The 22,224-nt window shown below is 42.6% G+C and overlaps 1 protein-coding gene across 7 annotated transcripts in view; it reads right to left on the reverse strand.

Moving 5' to 3' along the window:
• MCM9 (minichromosome maintenance 9 homologous recombination repair factor) overlaps positions 1-17,487 on the reverse strand; it is a 74,085-nt gene extending 56,598 nt beyond the window's left edge. For 4 of the 7 annotated variants that reach the window (XM_073337165.2, XM_073337164.2, XM_073337163.2 and 1 more), the window contains exons 1-3: positions 16,046-16,496; positions 15,221-15,537; positions 5,457-5,773 (exon numbers count right to left, since the gene is read on the reverse strand). In XM_073337165.2, the coding sequence (XP_073193266.1) occupies positions 5,457-5,773; positions 15,221-15,537; positions 16,046-16,047 (636 nt within the window). In that variant the 5' untranslated portion in view covers positions 16,048-16,496. Of the gene's footprint in view, positions 1-5,456; positions 5,774-15,220; positions 15,538-16,045; positions 16,498-17,354 lie in introns of those variants that run through there. The other 3 variants (XM_073337161.2, XM_073337160.2, XM_073337162.2) reach the window with 3 other exon arrangements.
• Positions 17,488-22,224: the final 4,737 nt, after the last annotated feature.

Raw genomic sequence — 22,224 nt, forward strand, 5'->3', positions numbered from 1 at the left:
AAAAGCAAATCAAACACAACCAGGAGAATACATATTGACAAGTACATCAGTAATTGTTGTATTTTTTTCCTCCAAGGCAAAATCTACGCAATCTTGTCACAGGCGATTTCCATATAAAACACTTCTTTTCTAGTTACTCACAAAGCCCTGCTGTAATTGTTAAATTGTACTCTGCGGACAGAATAGTAATCTGAAGTACCTACTTCTTTTGTAGCAAATGCTCATCCATATTACAATTTTAGGTTAATTCATTCTCCAGGGCCTAGAAATTGTTTCTGCATTTTTGTCTATTACTTTATTTCTACAGGCAACTTGCATCTCTGTGGGTACTGGTGGCAGAAACATTTGTTACTGGCAGCACTAAACAGGACAGATCATATATACAGAGTCAATTTAATCCCGATGTAACTCCATTAATATCAATAGGTTCATACTACTGATGAAACTGTCTCACAATGCAGATATCTGCGACACAGTAAAAGAAAAAATTAAAGTTCTAATAAAAACTAAAAATCTGGAATAAGCATAAAGAGAATATGCAACATAGGGAACATGCTATCAGAAATATTTTAACTTCTGCAGTCATTGGTTATCCTTAATTTGTTAAAATATTTTTCATTTCTCACTCTACACAGTTCTATTTTTGTATATACGATGTATACGTACACACATCTCAGAGCTCTCTTAAACTGGACATCAAATCATCCCAATTAAGAGAAGAGGCCACTTAAAAGACGTCTGAATAAGTTACTGTACTCAACAAAAATACAATAATAGAAATATTAACTAAAATTTCTCTTTTTTTCAAATTTTGTAGAACTTAGAATTTTTCACCTATTTTTCACTTGGTTAAGCATCTCTTAACCACTTGGCACTGACCAAGTATGTCCCCATTATACTGAGTTTTTGTTATAACTTCCCCAGTTATGCAACAATCATAGGCACTCCCTCTGGGCTGACTATCATACAAATGACTGCATGTTGCCTTGGGCAGCAAAATGTTCAGTGACCATTTTTGTAACTGGCTGCAGACTGGCAGTGGTAGAGATCTGCAGATTTGCTCTTGCAGCAGCAGCACCCATAGAGATGGCGTTTGCCATAACTGGGCTAAATTGGTTCCATGGGAGCCATCTCAAGTATCGTGACCACATATAAAACAAATGTACAGTTGGTTTAGAGTTTATCTACACAGGAAGATTAATCCAGTATAGGATAGTGTAGGAATTTAAAGTAGATTAACTATTTCTGATTAACTCCATGTGAATTAAGCTAATTTGGAATAAGGCACTCTCATTCAGAATAAGAGGGTACGCATACTGAGTTAATCAAGAAGAGTTAATCGGGTTTAACAATTCTGAAATAACTCCTTGTGTAGCAAAGCCCTTAGATAGACAACATATATTTTGTATTGTATTATGCAGCAACATATTGTGGAAGGCGAAAGGCATAATGGGGCACTACAGAAGTCATGGTTATCCACTGCAGCTAAAGATGCCTCCAGCTGTAACAGTCTTTGTGCCACTGAGCCAAGCTTCAGCAATCAAGAGAATGGGACTGTCCCAGTGCAACGACTCTCCCATTTTAATCAACTTCACACACATGTCATTCATGCACATCTCTCTTCAAAAGTCCTGTGGTGATGGGGGAGTGGCAAAGCGACAGGTGAAGATGATTACTGGTAGTCGTAGCCACAAGCCTGCATGCAGGTGGCTTGGGACATTGGTCGCCCATCCCTGACCCAAGGGCAGCAGGGGAGCTCGGCAACACCCCCGGTGACAGAGCAGTCCTTTTCAGGATTGCACTGCTCTCCCTTTCTAAGTGAAGTGACTAGAAATGGTGCCTCAAACACTGCCTGCCCAAATTAAATCCGGCCATTTTACCGTGGCTGGTGGATCATCCCCAATGCAGTCGAAAGCCAAAGATAACCAAAAAAGCACTACAGATAGTCCTGATGTTCCAAGCAGCAATAATAGACAAAGACGATACCTCTCAATTTGAAAGAACAGTTCTCCTTTCCAAAGAGATAGCCCAGTATGACATTGACATTGCAGCACACAGTGAAACTAGATTGGCAGGCGAGGGCATTATCACAGAACCGGCTGGGAGTTACATCTTCTTTTGGAAGGGAAAATAACCAGACAAAGACAGAATCCATGGAGTGGGAATTGCCATTAAGACCAAACTATTGCAATGTCTCAAAGACCTTCAAATAGGCATTAACCAAAGACTCATGAAACTCCAGTTACCACTAAATAAGTCATGATTTGCTACCATCATCAGTGCATATGCAACCACCTTAACACGCTCTGATGATGCTAAGGAACGGTTCTATTCTGATCTCGACTCTCTCATCAATACCACAAAGTAACAAACTAATCATCCCAGGAGATTTTAATGCAAGAGTAGCTAAAGATAACAACAACTATCAAGGTGTCATTGGGAAAAACGGCACTGGAAAAATTAACGAAAATGGTCTCCTACTCCTAAGCAAGCGTACAGAGCATAGCCTGACAATTACAAATACCATATTCAGACAGGAAGACAAATATAAAACTACATGGATCCATCCCAGATCCAAACAATGGCATCTAATAGATTCCATCATTGTCCGACAATGTGACATAAGGGGTGTTAGGATATTGTTAAACTAAATTATACATCCTATCAAGACAAACTACAAAGTGCACTAGAAACCAACCTTGGTGATAACCTTGTCTCATAGGAGGAATTTAGAGAGACAACAGAAAGCCTGCAACTGACGTCCCTGGATGGAAGAAAAGGGCTCACCAGGACTGGCTTGATTAAAATGATGAGGAAATCACAGTACTCTTGAAAGAAAAAAACGAGGCTTTCCAAATCTGGCAAAATGATATTCAGTCCTCCTCAAAGAGAGAGAGATCTAAACACCTGCAAAACAAGGCACAAAGACAACTACGCTTGATACAAGATAAATGTTGGGAGAAGGTAGCAGAAGACACTCAAATATATGCAGAAACAAATGAAACAAAGAAGTTCTTTGATTCCTTGAAGCTAGTTTATGGACGTTCAAAGGTGGGCACAAGTTGTCTCATGATGGCTGATGGCAGGACAGTCATCAAAGACAAACCTGGCATGGAACAGAGATGGGCTGAACATTTCAGCCAGTTACTGAACACACCATCCTCAGCTGAAACAAATGCTATTAATCTAATACTTCAAAAGCCTATTCAGCACCACCTTGATTTACCACCCTCACTTGAAAAAATAGAAAAGACAATCAGTTTGATGAGCTCAAGAAAGTCCTCGGGGCAGAGATGGAATACCAGCAGAAATATATAAATCTGCGGGTCCAAAACTGGTAACAACGCTCCAGAAGATCCTTACCGATATCTGGGACAGTGAAGAAATGCCACAAGACTTCAAAGATGCCACAATTATTCCTTTATTTAAAAATAAAGGCAGCAAAGTGGTCTGTGATAACTACCGTGGGATAACTCCCCTATCTGTCGCTGGAAAAATCTTTGCTCATGTCCTCCTGAACCGACTGATTTCATCTGTCTCAGAAGCCAATCTACCTGAGACTCAGTGCAGATTCAAACCTGGTCGTAGCACCATAGATGTGATTTTCAGTATTAGGCAAATACAAGAAAAATGTATCGAACAAAACATGAATCTCGTCAGTGCTTTCATTGATCTGAAAAAAGCATTTGTTACAGTCAATAGAGAAGGATTATGGATGATCCTCAGCAAACTTGGTTGCCCACCAAACTGGTAAAGATCACTCATTTATTTCATGAGGCGATACAAGGTCAGGTACTTTTTAAGGGAGATCTTACTGACTCCTTTCCCATTTCATATGGAGTCAAACAAGGTCCTTGCCCCTGTACTGTTCAACCTCTTCTTCCCTCGAGTTCTCAACCATGCTACAGATGGGCTCAACAGAGGCATATACATCAGATACAGACACAATGGTTCAGTCTTCAATCTTACAAGGCTTAAAGCAAAACCAAAAGTAACAGAACTACTAATAAGAGAAGCACTCTTTGCAGATGATTGTGCCCTTCTAGCGCACACAGAGGGAGATCTCCAATGTATCGTAGATTGCTTTGCTGAAGCATCAAAATTGTTTGGCCTCACAATCAGCCTGAAGAAAACTGGTGTTGCACCAATCATCTTCACCGCTCTGTGCCATATCCCCTAGCATATCCATTAGTGGAATCCAACTAAAGCAAGTTGGCAGTTTTACCTATCTCGGCAGCAACATCTCCAGTGATTGATCTCTTGACAAAGATCACGAACAGGATACAGAAAACTTCTCAGTCCTTAGGAAAGTTACGAAACAAAGTCCTGAAATCCCACAACATAACGCTCTCAACAAAAATAAAACTTTATATTTCTTTTGTGCTCACATCTCTCCTCTACGGCTGTGAGACCTGGACACCATATAAATGGCATATCAAACCGCTGGAGGCTTTCCATATGCGATCTCTGCGCACCATTATGGGGATCCGTTGGCAGGACAAAATTACCAACCTGGAGGTTCTCCAAGAGTCAAATGCCGTAAGCATCGAGGCCATGCTGATAAAAGCCCAACTACGCTGGGTTAGACACATCATTAGGATGCCTGAATATCGACTCCCCGAAAAAGTTTGCTACGGAGAATCAGTACAAGGACACTGGAATCAAGGCTGCCCCAGAAAGAGCTACAAGGACAGCACCAAGAACAGCACACGCTCTGGTGCAATAAAACCAGATTATCTGGAGAAGGCTGCATTAAATAGATCAGCCTGGCAACACACAGCAATCAGAGCTTTTCAAGTCTTTGAAGAGGACAGAAATAACTGATTGTTAGCTGCAAGGGAAAAGCGCCATATTACTGCTATAGCTACCCAGACACTCACCAATGACTTTGTCTGCCCGATCTGCTCACGAGCTTGCACGTCACGCTTTGGACTTCAGAGTCACTCCAGAATCCACAACGAGAGAGCATGAAAACATCACCGTCGAACCGATGGACTACACACACTTAGTACTTAATTTATGAACACCCTAATTTAATCCATGCATTGGCTGTAAGTATTTCTTATGATGCATAAAAATGACTTCAAATAACAGTCATATAGCAAATGGAATAAACTTGCATGGGTGTTTTCTGTGGATATTCATTTTTCTAGCTCTTTAGCTTGAACTTTTGGAATTACAGGATAAAGGTGTCTGGTAGCTTTCCTCTCACCCGGGCAATTGTTCTAAATAACAGTAAAGGGTTTATACAGCTTTTCCACTTACAGTAGAATGTTAACAAATCTTTTACTAGTTACAAGGGAACAATTCATCACCGGCATAAGCAGGTCTAGCTCTATTAGGGTTGCACTTGCTTACACTAGCAACAAAGTCCATAGTACTTTTACTAGCATAATTTATTTTTCCACATGATTCATTTATTTTATTCCTCCTCTTCCCTCTATTTTTTTGTTTACCTGTTCCTGAATTTTGATTTCTTGATAGTCTCTGCAGCTGGTGGGAACAGAGGACGTTCCTGAGAGACAAGTGAATTTAGATGAATTGCAACCTTCTCCATTAGGGCAAGTTGATGGACGGAAGAAAGCATAGTACTGCTCAAAATCTGCTTTGACCACAAAAACGTGCTTGCACTTGTTACACATGTAATCCCGTTCAAACTCCAGGACTTTCACTAGACTGGTACGAATAACAGTTCCAGTAATGGACAAAAAGTGACCCACATCTCTGGTTTTAGGGATACGTTCTCTGGTTAGCTCAGGGCAAACAGGCAAACCTGTTAAATAAAAATACAGACATTATTAAGACCACAAGTCTAAGTTTATAAACATGAAATGTATCTCCACTAGCAGTGTATGGTACAAAGATGTTTTCTCAACTGGAAAAGGAGAGAAAGACAGATATGAATAGCATCCATGGACATTTCATTAATCTGACATACTAGTCACAAATATCAAAACACAGAAGAGAATTAACACGGAGAGAAAATATAACAGCATTACAATCCAATTCTGACCAAAAGCTAAGCAGTAATTTATTGTGACTGATTTGAGGGTTTTTTCTTTCTCCTTTTCATGGATTTTTCTCAAATGAATCTATTAACTGAAATTATTTGATGACTTTTTAGTGAGTTTCATTTACTCTATGACTTTCATTTATCACCTTCTATGACTTCCTATTTGAAATATCAAATTTGCTGCTTATCCGTGATCAGCCATATAAATCATATGGTATTGTTTTCCTGGTTAAACCAGCATAACTCATAATCTGGTGTGAATCCTCAAGATAAGCAAATTTAAAATTTACATCCTGAGCATCTGACCTTAAAATTCTCTTTCCTCTAGGATCAATACTAGTAAAACTCACTTTCAGGAAAGCTGACAGAAAACAAATACAAAGGAGTTATGAACACACCTGAAGCATGTTCACTTATAAATTCAAATGAATAGTCATAGTACATTTTTTGCAGTATTTGCCCTGCTCTAGTTCTACCCTAAGAGCCAGCGCTGAGCCCTCCATTCAATTGGCCATAAGGCATTCAGAACCATGCAGGACAAAATCCTTAGCTAGGAAGATTAATGTACCTCAACAGCCTACAACTCCTTTACAAAAATAAATGCACTTTATAATACTTGATATGTGATAACACTAATAGCTGCCTCCCAGGAAGTTACTATTTTCTTTAATATTACACAGTAAAGTGAGTAATTACTGTGTAACTGTGACAGACTTTCCCCTCCCCGCTTCTTTGGAACACTGGAGAGCAATGTATTTCCTTATAATTTTGTCTTTGGCATAATTTTTTCCAGTAACGGGCATGAATTCTAAGACCTTCATAAAGCATAGCACATCTGTCACCAGGGAGAAAGCTGTAGCACTTCAGCTGGCTACTGTACATCTTTGTGGCATGACTGTCTGAGTGAGCATCAGCGGGGCAGAGAGAGAGAGACTAGATTTGGAAGGAAATTAATGTATTTTGAGCAATACAGAGACTTTCATTTTACTTTGTTTCCCAAACTCTTTGCCTGAGGTATACATGTGTCCTTGAGTAGGTTTTAGTACGTTAGTAATAGCATTATAGGTTCAACTTTACATATATGCTTTGCTACTGAGCACATACTGGTGTTTAGGCTAATGGTAATTAAGCAAAAACTCCCTCATCCATGAACAGATTTGCAGTGAAAGGAAATCTTATGCATTCATATTTGCAAAATGCAAAACTTCAGATAGACAAGTTTATCTTTTAATTCCCCCTAAAGCAGAGGGGATCTGTGCGGCTGAGTGCAGCTTCTCTCATCCCACCTGACCCAAACCAGTGCATATGCCAAGGTGCTCTCACCCCCTCCTCCACCCAAGGGAGAAAGAGGCTTTCACCCGGTTTTGGATTCCTAGACATCCTTCTTCTATTCAAGAACATTTATTTCTTTGGTTAAATGAGAAACTATATTCTCCACTGTGGTCAGGGCTGTAACCCCTGCCCCTTCCATAGCGGGAGGAAGGCAGTGCCCTACTGACCCACTTTGGAAGAATGAAGAGAAACCCCACAAATCAAAACGTTTCTAGTCCCTTTTGCCCATTTAATGGAAGATAGCATCCTTAGGAAATTAGGCTGAAAGAATCTTTAATCCATGTAGCCCATCATTTTTATTCCTAGAGCAATAATCAGCCTTCTGTAGGTATGGTCTATCCAAAAATTATTTGACTCCTATAGCATCCACTACTTCTTTGGTAGCGTAATCTGTAATCCCGTAGCACAACGAGTAAAAAAAGATGGTCATTATAAAGAAAGGAGGTGTGCAAATGCAATCAGAAAATTGGTTTAGAAAAAGGAAGCTACATCACATTTCATGACTTTGAACTGGTAAGAAAGAGGCCATGTATCCCTTTTATATCACAAAATTAATAGTTGTATAAAGTTTGCATAAATTGTAAAATGGGTGGCAAATTGTTTTATTTTTTGCTAGGATTATGAAAGACAGAATCACAATTCAGATTACATTCCTGAATGCAAGTGTGTATAATGATGATAACTTTTTGAAACAAGGTTTAGTGGGGTGAAACACCAGATACTGTATATTGTATAACTGATTCTTCTAACTTGACACTACTGAAAGATTAAGTAAACATATACCATCAAAATCCAGGGACATAGGTTTATATAACAACATATTAATTAATAAACTTTAACTCTGTCTGATACTACTAACAGCTGATAAATGCTTCAGCAATTTTTTATTAAGAAATAAACCAACATTCAAAATCTTATATTAAGAAATTGATGGATTTCAGTACAGTATATATTTATATCAGAGTGATATCTTCTTGGAAACTATCATAAGCACCTCAGGCCTGATATCACTCTGTGTAATGGGAAACTGAAACCCTTAGCTCAAAGGCCAGGAGTTCTCGAGGCAGAACACTAATATTTCAGTAACTTTTGCAATCACACTTGGCCAACATAGAAAACCACTAACTCCTGGCTTCTAGGAGTAACCAACTTCAAGTAATCATGCATGACATTGCTTTCAATATCAACACCTTGACAACAAATTTAGTGTCAATAGAAAGGACAGTACATTGTGACAAAAAGGATGAAATGTTCTTTTATTACTGATAATTTCTTCCAACGGTGTATTCTGCTTTTAAAGTGAGCAGTTTAGATAAGATCCCATCTGAACTACAAAAATCAATAGTGTCAGACGAGTTACAATGCAGATAAACTATTCCCAAATTGATTAAAATATAACTCTGTCTTGTAGCCCCAACCATCTTTTAACCATGTACCTGAATTGTACTAAAGCACCTGCAATAGCCATGCTGCTGAAGGGCTAGAGAGGAATGAAGTAGTAGTATCAACTAACCACTCTCTGCTGTACACCCTGCTACTTTCATAAAGGGTTGAGGTGCAAACAATGCTTCCCCACACCAATGAAAGAATGCATCTGAAACTAGGTGCATACTCATGGAATTTCCTGACTCCTACACAGGCTTTTCTTGGTTAACATAATGGGCCCAGAGCCACTGCAGTTCTATCAGCAGGCATCTGTCTTCCTCAGCTCTCTGGATCTTCATAAGTGCCTGATCCTGAACCTAAATTTTAACACTACCGTGGAAGCACAGGACCACCTCGGGATAGAGAAGTGCTAGGCCACCCTGGACGTTCTCAGAGATTGTCAACCATTACTCCCTGGTTAGACTACCACCCGGACAAGTCCACCACCTTCACTTACGTATGGGTGGAGGACATTCAATTGTGCCACTGCCAGTTGGACTGCATTTACATTTCTTGATTTCACATCTTGCTGGGCCCATACCTCCAGCATCAGGCTGGACCCATTCTTGGACCACCATCTGGTGGACATAATGGCGTCGCTAACACCTGAGCAGCTGGAGCCAGCCTACTGGCATTGCAATTAATAGTCTGTTGGAGAATGTGGACTTTGCAGCATCCTTCCAGGAGTTCTGGCTGGCTTGGAGGAGCCAGAGGCATGCCTTTCCCTCAGCACAGAAATGCTGGGATGTGGGGAAGGTATGTGACCAGCTCTTCTGCCATGACTACACCCGAGGGGCCAGCAAGCGGTGGGATGTGGCATTAGAACAGTTGGAGCAGGAGGTTTTGGAACTGAAGAGGCACCTGGCCTCTTGCCCCAGGAATCCATCCCTCTGCAAAGTGTGTCAGGAAAAATGTGATGAGCTCAGGGCCCTGGGTGCCTCTGTTTGATCCCGCATCAAGTATCTTCAGGAAATGGATTGCGACTCCTGCTTCTTCTATACCCTGGAGAAAAAGAGGGGAGCCAAAAAGCATTCCATGAGCCTCCTGGTGGACGATGGCACACCTCTCACAGAGTCTCATAGGGTCGATTGAGATGCGGGAAAGGGCCAAGGCCTTTTATGTCAGCCTTTTCTCCCTGCATCCAATAGATGCTGATGCCTCTGGGATGAACTCTTTACAGTCAGTGCAGGGGACCAGGTTTGGTTAGAGTAACCTCTCACTCTGGTCGAGTTCTTGGAGGCCCTCTGTCTGATCCCCATCAACAAATCTCCAGGGACTGACGGGCTGACTCTGGAGTTCTACCACACATTCTGGGAAGTGATCAGCCCAGACCTCGCAACTATCTGGGCTGAGTCCTTGGGGAGTGGGGTTCTCTCCCTATAGTGTAGGCAGGGCCATGGTCACCCTGTTGCCTAAATAGAGGGACCTCCACGACCTCAGGAATTGGCTCCCAGTTTCGCTCCCCAACACAGACAACAAAGTCATAGTGAAAGCCATCTCACTGCAGTTGGGGTCTATGCTAGCAGGAACGAACCACCCTGACCAGACCTAGACCATCCCCGGCTGGATTATTTTTGACAAACTATCTAGTCTGGGACCTACTCCAGCTAGCACTCAGGGATGGTCTGTCACTCACCCTCCTGTCCCTGGACCAGAGAAGGCATTTGACAGGATGGATCACAGATATCTCACAGGTACTCTGCTGGCGTTTGGCTTCAGACCCCACTTCATGGGGTTTCTACAGGTGCTGTAGGCCTCTGTGGAGTGTCTGGTCAAGCTCAACTGGGGCTTCACTGAACCTGTCACCTTTCGTTGCGGTGTGAATCAGGGCTGCTCACTGTCTGAGCAGGTCTATACCATCACTATTGAGCCCTTCCTCTGCCTCCTATGCAACAGGATGACGGGGTTGATGCTTTGGGAGACAGACTTATGGGTGGGCCTTTTGGTGTATGCTGACAATGTGCTCCTTGTGACCCAAGACCTGAGAGACCTGCTGTGGGTGGAGGCTTGTCAAACCATCTGTTCAGCAGCCTCCTCTGCCTTAGACAACTGGGTTAAGAGCTCTGGTCTGATGGTTGAGGACAGGTGACAGGCAGTCTCCCTTTCACCCATGCACCATGTCGTCCGGTGGGGTGTGGATCTACTGCTCTATTTGGGCATGCACCTTTCTCCCCCGAGATCTCTCTGAGCTGCAAGTCTTATACCAGGACCTCCTCAGGACCTGGCAGCTAGTGTCAGCAACCAGGTCCATAGTGGCCACTGAGGTGGAGGACCTGCTCACAGACCCCCTGCTACATAACCCCCATATAAATGTGCAGGGGATGGAGTCTTGATTGGTGTCAGAGGACAGTCCTGGCTGGTGACACCAGAACCAGAGACCTTCTGGACTATCTGAAGGACTGGGTGGACTTTGCGGTGCGTGGCCAGCACGTGGGGCTGCCCACCCTGTGTGTCTGCTGTCATTTGTTGCAGTAGGCGAGGACAGCCTTGCCTCTTGCTTCTCTCACTTTCCTCAAGAAGGTCCTGCGGGATGGTGCTCCCCGCCCATTCTTTGCTCCTGGCCCTCCACAACTCAGCATCGGGACTGCAAGCTTCCCCGGTCACCCCCAACAGGCCGCCTGAGTTGCCTGAATGACATTTAGCCAGTTTGCCTCCAAGACATGCCAGAAAACATCTGTACACACTCGTTCTTCAAACCATCCACTTCCTCACCCTTGTGTCTCACCTTCTCACCAAATGGTGAGACCTGTTACTGCCTGCAGAGGGAGAGGAACTCTGGTGGGCCAGTCTGTACTTCACTCTGGTTCTATGACCCACTGGGGATATTAGTTGCAAGCTCCTCCATGGAGCCATGAGCATGGGCATGTACCTGGCACAGTTCACAGACTCCCTAAATATCTGTCCCTTCTGCGGCGAGAGAACACATAGTGCACCAGGTTGCATCCTCCTCTCCTACTGAGGTTCTGGTTGCACTTTTCCCTGCACCTCCCTGATGTTTGCATACCCCATCTGTGGTCCCACAATGTTGCGGGACCTTCTTGTCAACTTCATCCTGGCACTGGCCAAGATGGCCATCCATCATACCAGGAGGACAATACTAGACAGGAGGGTGCTCTGCAACTGTAGGGTATATTACTAGTCCCTTGTCTGCTCATGCCTCTGGGCACAGCTCCTCTGGGCAGCATCCATTGACTCCTCAGACACCTTTGAGGAGCAGTAGCGGAGAGTGCTGTTCCAGGTTCTCTGTTTGGTGCCCCCTCTGAAACCCTGATTTTCAACCTTTATCCTCACTCCTGTTCTGTTTTCTCCTTTGTTGTTCCCAGCAATAAATTTCAGCCAGGACTTATTGGTTCCTCACTTTCAATTGAAGGGGCAGGCCTTTAATTATGGGTCAGCCTAGACTCGCCTGTCCCAGTACTACAAATAAATACACAAGTTTTGGTTTAAGCCCTGATCCTAAAATGAGCTCCACACATTAAGACCTTAGATTATCATTATACTCATCTGTTCCTCAGTTTCCATCCCCACCTCCATCTTACTAGCTGTTGTAGACCATATTCTATTTGATACAGTACATTTGTCTTTATAATTCAGTAGTTCAAATAATGTAATTTTTTTCCAAGAGATTTTATATGTATTAATATAATTTTACCTAAATCAAGTTTAATATTATAACTGTAACACAAATAAAAAACCGTAATTATAACAACTTTCTTTCTCTGCACTGGTCTTGAGAATTTCAAATAATGCTCCTTTAATTGTAACCAAGCCTTTTATCTCGTGAAAGCTTTCTGTTCTCTCATGCAGGGCTTTATAGAAGCAGCACTGGTTTGTTGCAAATTGTGTTGGGGGTTTCTTTGGCTTTGTTAATGAGGACTACATTTTCGGCTTTTCTTAGACAAACAGCAGTTCTCTGTTGACTCTCATAGATTCACAGAGTTTAAGGCCAGAAGGGATTATTAGATCATCTAGTCTGACCTCCTGTAGATTACAGGACACTACATTTTTTCCAATTACCCCTGCACTGAGTGCAGTAACGTGTGTTTGACTAAAACATAACTTGTGTTTGGCTAAGGCATATCTTCCAGAAAGGTGTCCATTCTTGATCTGAAGACATCAGGAGATGGAGAATTCACCAATTCCGTTGGTAGTTTGCGCCAATGGTTAATTACCCTCACTGTTAAAAATTTATTTCCAATTTGAATTTGTCTGGCTTCAACTTCCAGCTACTGATTCTTGTTATTCCTTTCTCTGTTAAAGAACCCTTTAGTACCTAGTGTTTTCTCCCCATGAAGGAATTTATACACCATAATTAAGTCATCTCTGAAGCTTCTTGTAGCTACACTAAACAGACTGAACTCTTTAAGTTACTCACTGCTAGGCATTTTCTCCAGCCCTGACATAATGTTTGTGGCTCTTTTCTACACCCTTCTCCAGTTTTTCAACATCCTTTTTAAAATGTGGATACCAGAACTGTAGAGAGTATTCCAATATCAGTTGCACCATTTTCATATATGGAGGTAAAAAATCACCATCCGATTCCTACTTGCTACTTCTCTGTTTACACATGCAAGGATTGCATTAGGCCTTTTTGCCATAGCATCACACTGGGAGCTCATGTTGAGCACGTCCAGTAAATCCTTTTCAGAGTCACTGCTTTCCAGGATACAATCCCCCATGCTGTTGTTATGGCCTGCATTCCTTGTTCTGAGATGTGTAACTTTGCCTTTGGCTATATTAAAATGTGTTTTGTTTGAATGGGCCCAGCATACGGATCCCTCTGCACTGACCCATTCCCACCATTATTCACCATCCTGTCAATCTTCGTGCCATCTGCAAATTTAATCAGCAATGATTTTATATTTACTTACAGATCACTGATGAAAATCTCAAACCATGTCAAGCCTCATACTGATCCCTACAGAAGCTCACTAGCAACACCATTTGATGATGTTTCCCTGTTAACAACTACTGAGATGTCAATTAGCCAGTTCATAATCATTTAATATGTGTTCTATTGACATTTTATAGTGCTAATTTTAATTAGAATTTCATAAGTATTAAGTCAATCACCTTACAGAAATATAAAGTATATTACAACTATGTAGTTACCTTTATCAAACTAGTAATCTCATCCAAGAATGAAATCAGGTTTGTTTGACAAGACTTATTTTCCATAAAAACATGTTAACTGGCATTAATTATATTCCTAGCTTTTAATTTTTTAACAATATCCCATTTCAGCTTTTCCATTATTTTCCCCCAGATTGTTGTCAGGCTAACCAGCCTATATTCTCCAGGTCATCCCACTTAAGCTTTTTGAATATTGGCACAACATTAGCACTATTCCAGTCTTTTGGAATTTCCCTGGTATTCCAAGAACTATTAAAAATGAATATCAGCAGGCAAGAGATCTCCTCAGACGGCTCTTTTAGGTCTCTTGGTGCAAGCTATCCAGGCCTGCTCTTTTAGAAATGTTTATCCCTAGTAGATGTTGTTTAACATCCTCCATACTTACCAGTAGTCTGGAAAGTATTTATCATTCTCCTTTGAACAAAGCACATCATCCTGCTTCTGTTCAAATACAGAACAGAAATATTTATTGAACACATCTGCCTTTTCTGAATCATTAACCATTTTGCCATCTGCATCTAATAGAGGCTCTTTTCATTGCTAGGATTTCTTTTGTTTCTAATATACTTAAACTCCTTATTGTTCCTTACATATCAAAATTGCAAAAATAAAAACACAAAGGACAGTAATTTCTCCCACCAGGCACTGCACTAGTTCCTGGCAAATAGAGTACACTGGAACTTTTAAGGTGGGATGAACAAGGAAGATTAAGGCACTGCAATGCTCAGTGTTACATTGCTCTGCTGCCCAGTGGAATTCAAAACCCTGAATTAGGCGCCAAGGCTCCTTATATAATATATGGGGAGAGTTAGGCCCCTAAGAATGGGATACACAAAAGCCAGCAAGTTGTTCAAGCAGCCGCCGAAGCTAACCAATAGGAAATGCTGAGGAGAGGGGTGTGGCCTAAGTGGCACCCCTCAAAGGGAATTAGGTGCTTAACTCTTGGCCAGAAGGAGGCATCATCTCTGTTTGGGATCCACAGCTGGGAACCGTCTCCTGAAGTTAGGCACCTACATCCTTTTTCAGGAAAAACTGAGGAAGAGGAAGTAGTGCTGGTGCCCCGTATAATCTTTGGCCCATTGGTTATGGCACTCACCCAGGAGGTGTGGACCTAGGTTCAAATCCCCACTCTGCCTGATGGGAAGCAGAGAGAATGGAACATGGGTCTCTGAGCCCTAACCAGTGGACTGCTCAGTCTTTAGGAACTTTAGGTGCCTACAGGGTTAGGCAGCACCCAATTCTCTGGTGAATACTACCCTTTGTTAATAAAACATTAATCCACAACATCTCATGGAATTACACACCTCAATGACTCACCTGATATTCTGGCATGAAGATTCTGCTTAATGCTAAAATCATGAGCCTGGGAAGCAGACTGCAGAGCTGTCATGGCTGCCCTGCGCAATGCATTATCAAAAATAGGGAGCACTTCATTTGGAAATGCATTGAAATATTCTCCAATCTCCATGTTGGTCTCAAAAAGGGTGAGGGCATCAACAACGACTGGGTAATGTCCCTCATCATCTCTTTCCCTTAAGATACGCAAGATGTCATTCCTGTGATGTTCCAAAACATAGGATTCAAACACTTGTCCAGTTAGGTTTACTTGGTCAGCATTTAATAGCATATTGAACCTATAATTGTAAAAGGGAAAAAACTTAATTAAAGATCTCAAAAACTAAAAATCAGGTTTTTTTTAAAGAATATTTTTGTTAGGGTCACAAGTGAACAATGTAAACTATTTTACACTAAGTACATTATATGCCATGACAAAAAATTGTTAAACTGGGATAAAGATAGTTTGCTTGGAAAATTATGAATAAAAAATACCATATGGCAATCATGCATATTATCTTTAGCTAAGAGTCTTAGTTCACACACCTTACTCAGTGAAAACTCTCATTGACATCAATGAAAATTTAAGATATTTATTTCAATTTCTATTAAGTGCCTCTCATTAGTCCTAGGGCCTTTTACAAATTTAACTACAATGGGACTATTCACATGCATAAAGTCAAGCATGGGCACGTTTGCAGGATTGACTTCCTCAGGGCTGCGACTATATTTGTCTTCCCTATATTTGTAGATAATGCCCAACACATTCTGGGTGCTACTGAAATATAAATAATAAACTATAATTACATAATAAACCTGTTATAGTAGCAACTTGCAAAGAAGCAGGAATCTTCTCTTGCTCAAGTTTACCATCTATGAAGTTTAGAATTTGGAATGTTTTCCTTTGAGTCAGTGTGAATGGAACAAATATCAGTGAGTTTTTGTTTGCTTAAGTATAAATGACTTTTGGGCAACCAACAAACTACCAACTAATCAAAACTTTTTTTTTTTTATAAAGACCAGGTGGTCTGTGGTTCCTGTGACATTCCTATTTCTAAACTTCCTAACGGACAGAACATACGTAACATAAATATGTTCTTTGATTGGCTGAGTGTAGTGAGGTCCTCCATTCAGCATGATGGCATTTCTCTGTGAATGTGTAAAGTGATAACTTTTGAATGCCACATCCAATCAGAATAGGGGGTGGGTGGGGGACTAGAGAATGCACACAGAGACCCTGCTATGGGAGGAGGAATGAAGGGTCCTGCCATGAGAGGGAATGGGGTCACACAAAGAGCCACTGACATATGGGGAAGGGGCAAATGGGGGGGGGGGGAATGGAGGGCACACAGAGACCCTAGTAAGGGGGGGAAGAATGGGGGATGCTGGTATGGGGAAGATGAAATAGGGGGCATACAGAGTCCTAAAGAGGGGGTGTGTGTGTGTGAAGCAGGGGTGCAGGGAGTCCATGACATAGCGGGGGATGGGAGGGTGGCACACATGAAACTTGTAGGGGGGAAATGAAGAGACACAAGGAACCGCTGGTATGTGCAATGAGCTCAGCCCACAGAAGCTACGAAGTGCGCAACCCCCAAGTGCCATCACCGGGGAGTCAGGAGCCCCAGCCCGCTCAGGCCTGTCCAGCTGTGACTACCGTCACCAGGGAAATGGAAACGAAGGGGCTGAAGCAGCGAGGCAGCCTTACCCCCGCCCCGGGGGGGCAGGCCTGCCTTTGTGTCCGCGCAGCGCCCAGCGCATTGCGGGCACGGGCGCACACACAAACGTGAGGGAAAGGGGCCGAAGACGCAGCGAGGCCTGAGGGGCGTCTCCCCCGCCGCAGGCAGGGGGCACACGGCGGCGGCGCGGGAACCTCGCAGCCCCACCTCCCTGGGCCAGGGCAGCCAATCCCGCCGGCCCCCGGGGGGCTGGGGCCGCGGAGCGCGGCACGTGGCGCCGGGCCGGGCCAGCCCCGGGGAACGGGGAACTCCCAGCCGCAAAGTTTCTCCCCGCCGCTCCTGCGGCGCGGGCAATGCCCCTCGCTGGGGCTGAGCCCAGGGCCCCTGCTCCAGCGCCTGCCCCCGCGGGCCGCTCGCTCTCCTACCCCGCCCGGGGTTACCTGCCGCCGCCGCCTCCCGAGCCGGGCTCTCGCAGGCAGCCGCCGCGCTGCACCGAGGCAGCGACCCTGAGCGGCCACCCTCACCCGGCAGGAGAAGCGGCTCCGTCCCGCCCCCTCCGCTCCCCGCCCGGGCCGGCTGCCGGCGAGAGGGGCCCAGCCAGCCGGAAACGTGCCTGGGAGCAGCGTGAGAGGGAGAGAGCCTCCCCCAGCAGGCGGCGCAGAGCCAGCCCGGGAGCGGCCCGCGGGGCCGGGGTAGAGGCACAGGCTGCAGCCCAGAGAGGAGATTCTGCCAGGGCGCAGTTTGTGCTACTAGCCGGGGAGCTGGAGGGGGAGCCGCGCTGGGCCTCTCGGGTGGCCCTGGGCTGTTCCCCGGGCCGCGGGGTGAGCTGGTGCTGAGCCCTGCCAGGGCAAGCCCCCGATGCGCATCGCTTCTCTCTCTCCCCAAGCCCCCCTCCGCGGTCGTTCAGCCGGTGTCTTTTACCCCTGTTCATGCCCCCCCCCCAGGAGCCAGGCTCTCCTCCGATTGCAGGGAGGGTAGTAATCTGAACCGTTGCAGAAATAAAAATAGTCCGAGCTGTCGTGCTGGGAGAAGAAGAGGAGAGCGGAGGGGGCCGGGCATTGAAGGAAGAACGAGACGTCCAGCAGAGGCAATCATGATAGTCGGTAAAGGAACAGAGGGCAAGAAGCAGGATTACATGTGGGTTTTTAAAAAAAATATCGTTTTAAATGAATTTTAACAGTTCTGCTTAAAATGTTTTAAACTTGTCCCCAACAGTAAGTAACCGTCAGTTTTAGCAGTTTTCAGAGTAGCAGTCATGTTAGTCTGTATCCGCAAAAAGAACAGGAGGACTTGTGGCTAATTTAGAGACTAACATTTATTACTAACGTTTATGTGATCATAGAATGGAACATATAGTAAGATCTATATATATACACATACAGATAAGGTGGAAGTTACCATACACACTGTGAGAGGCTAATTAGTTAACTTCCACCTTAGCTGTATGTTAGTCTCTAAGGTTGAACAAGTACTCCTTTTCTTTTTCCAACTTAGGTCTGTGTGTGTACACATATATAAATCTTACTACATGTTCCATTCTATGCAGCCAATGAAGTGGGCTGTAGCCCACAAACGCTTATGCTCAATTAAATTTGTTAGTCTCTAAGGTGCTACAAGTGCTTCTGTTCTTTTAGCAGGTTTGGAACTGTTAAAGTAGATGTTCTCACCAGCCAAAGTGTAGAGTCCCAGAGTCTCCCCAGTCAGATCATCATTTATTCTTTTACGTAGAGACTGTCCAGTTGGTCAGTCTGGTCAAACTGGTTTGGTCAAACTGGACAGCCTCTCCGTAAAAGAATAAATGGACACAAATCAGATGTCCAGAATTATAACGTTCATAAAAAGAAAAGGAGTACTAGTGGCACCTTAGAGACTAACCAGTTTATTTGAGCATAAGCTTTCGTAAGCTACGGCTCACTTCATCCGATGAAAGCTCATGCTCAAATAAATTGGTTAGTCTCTAAGGTGCCACTAGTACTCCTTTTCTTTTTGCGAATACAGATTAACATGGTTGCTACTCTGAAACATTCATAAACCAGTCAAAGAACACTTCGGTCTCTCTGGTCAATCGATTGCAGACCTAAAGGTTGCAATATTACAACAAAAAGACTTCATAAACAGACTCCAAGAGAGACTGCTGAATTGGAATTAATTTGCAAACAGGATACAGTTAACTTAGGTTTGAATAGAGACTGGGAGTGGATGGGTCATTACACAAAGTAAAACTATTTCCCCATGTTTATTTCCCCCCTCAACCCCCCACTGTTCCTCAGGGGTTCCTGTTAACTGCTGCAAATGGCCCACCTTGATTATCACTACAAAAGGCCCCCCCCCCCGCTCTCCTGCTGGTAATAGCTCATCTGAAGTGATCACTCTCCTTACAATGTGTATGATAACACCCATTTTTTCATGTTCTGGGTGTATATAAATCTCCTCATTGTATTTTCCACTGAATGCATCTGTTGAAGTGAGCCATAGTTCACTAAAGCTTATGCTCAGATAAATTGGTTAGTCTCTAAGATGCCACAAGTACTCCTTTTCTTTTTGATCAGACTAATTGTCTATTGTAAAGGAAGCCTTTGTCTACAGAAGTTTGTGATTTTTCACTGTCAGCAATGCCAAAAAGACCTTCATATTAGTAGATCCAAATGCAATTTGCAGTTCTTCTACAGCCATCTTGCTTGAGCTCAGGGAAGTTTGTTGTTTGTGATTGTTTCCTCATCTATACAATGAGGATACTACAGTTACTTACCTTTCAGGCAAGCTGTGAGAACTACAGATAGTTATAGATAAAGGAGAAAATGCAATTGTAGTAGTGCTCCATTTAAATAAAACTCCCAATTAACTGAAGCTTAGTTAGGCCCATCTCCCCTATCCCCATAGTTGGACAGATACCTTGAGGTCTTCTGAATTTTGGTCTCTAAAGCCACTCAGGCTGATAGGCAAGCCAGTTTTCTCTTCTTTATGCTGCAGGGACTGGGACACAGCCACAAGTTGTTTTTTTATTTGTTTGGTGGGAGTGGGAGGTGTTAAATATAAGTTTCCTTTTCATCTGAGTATTTGTGATGTGTTCTATTTAGCTTGTAAAGGGGAGAAAAAATGTTTACGTATTTAACTAGTTGTAAAACTTCAGTTAAATCTTTTTACTACATTTTAAAATTAAAAAGCAAAACCTCACATACTTCCCCATGCCTGACATTCCATTCCAATCCCCATGCACTAGGCCCCTATCCACTCTTCAGTCACATTTCTCCTCTAACGTTCATTTAGCCCACAACTACTTTCCTATATCATTAAAAGTGCTGTTATCCACCAACAACATTTTAAGTGCTCTGCTCTTAAATCCTAATCCTGCTTCTGTTGACTTCAAGGGATGGATGATCAGGCCCAAAGATACACTCAGTGATACGAGTTTATGTGTCTTCTTTTTGGTGTGTGTTTGTGCCCCAGTCCTGCAATCGCTTTCTCTGCAGGGTGACTGGGCTTACTCCGAGATAGGGGGAGGAGCTCGGCTATATGGGACGGCCATCGAGTAGAGATGCTACTCCTCTAGATCTAGAGTTAGTTGAGGTGGTTCAGGCACCTGATAAGGATGCCCCTTGGGAGGCTTCTGTTGGAACTCTACTAGGCATGCTGGAGAATCCCCCATGAGGAACTAGAACCTGTTGTGGAGGAAAAGGAGGTGTGGTCCTTCCTGCTCTCCATGCTGCTGCTGTGATCCTCACCAGAAAAAGTGGCATAAAGGAAAAAGAACTTTATGCATGTGAGTAGACCCACTTACCCTAGGGGTCTACCCATCTGCATAAGTGTTTGCAGGATCTGAGTCTTCTATTGTAAGATGCTCATTGCAGAGACCTTGCATTCCATTGTGTTTTGGATGCTGTTGGCAGTTGATGAATGATTAACTGGTGCAAAATTAAAATAGAAACAACCTGTATCCCCCAAACAGTTGCTAGTGTAAGATCTTCACAAAAAAAAATGTATAATTCTCCTTCAGTAATCTAAGGTTGCAAAGGCACCAGACAACAGTATTACCAGGGCTGCGCTAAAATAGTCTGTGAGAAAAGTGCACAAAAAAGGAAATGAAAACCTTTAATTGTAACTTAATTTGTAATACACGGAGAAAAGTCAACACCTGCGAAACAAAGGATTACAAAAAGGATTTGTAGGAAAAGAATTTGTACTTTCAGGTTATTTAATATATTTAATTCACATACATCAAAACAGTATTTTGCTTGCCTTACTTACATGAGTAGTCCATTAATTTCAGTGGTGTTTTTTTTTTTATACTTATTTTAAATAATACAGTGATCTTAACTATATAGACTGCTGTGGTGACTGTAGCTGAGTTAGATATTTATTTCAAGCCCAGTATTTATCCCATGGCCCCCCATGTTACCTGTGCAAATCACTGGGGAAGCACCACATGAGGTGGCAATGAATTGTTTTACTGCTAGCCCCCACTTCCATGCAGGTAATTTGGAATAAAGACACAAACCAGACCTATTTAACAGAAATTTTTTAAAAAGTTTATTTTTAAAAGTTATTTAAATTTAAAAAGTTATTTACCTTACCGTAATGGGTTCTTGAAGAAGCTTTTGTCCTCACAGATCTCACTATGTAGGTATATAATAGGGCTGTTGATTAATCGCAGTCAACTCACAGGATTAACTCAAATTAAGTGCAATTAAAATTAATCGTGATTAATCGCAGTTTTAATCACACTGTTAAACAATAGAATATCAATTGAAATGTATTAAATATTTTTGGATGTTTTTGTACATTTTCAAATATAATTTCAATTACAATACAATACAAAGTGTACAGTGCTCACTTTATATTTTTATTACAAATACTGCACTGTAAAAATGATAGAAGAAATAGCATTTTTCAGTTCACCTTATACAAGTACTGTAGTGCAATCTCTTTATCGTGAAAGTGCAATTTACAAATGTAGATTTTTTTTGTTACATAACTGCATTCAAAAACAAAACAATGTAAAACTTTAGAGTCTACAAATCCACTCAGTCCTATTTCTTGAGCCAATTGCTAAGAGAAACAAGTTTGTTTACATTTACGGGAGATAATGCTGCCCGCTTCTTATTTACAATGTCACCTGAAAGGAAGGTATTTACGTGCCAGATATGCTAAACATTCGTATGCCCAATGCTTCAGCCACCATTCCAGAGGACATACTTCCATGCTCCTTAAAAAAATAATGCATTAGTTAAATTTGAGAAAATGAACTCCTTGGGGGAGAATTGTATGTCTTCTGCTCTGTTTTATCTGCATTTTACCATATATTTCATGTTA

This window comes from Lepidochelys kempii, chromosome 3, assembly GCF_965140285.1.
Source record: "Lepidochelys kempii isolate rLepKem1 chromosome 3, rLepKem1.hap1, whole genome shotgun sequence".
In the NCBI taxonomy this organism is placed as follows: domain Eukaryota; kingdom Metazoa; phylum Chordata; order Testudines; family Cheloniidae; genus Lepidochelys; species Lepidochelys kempii.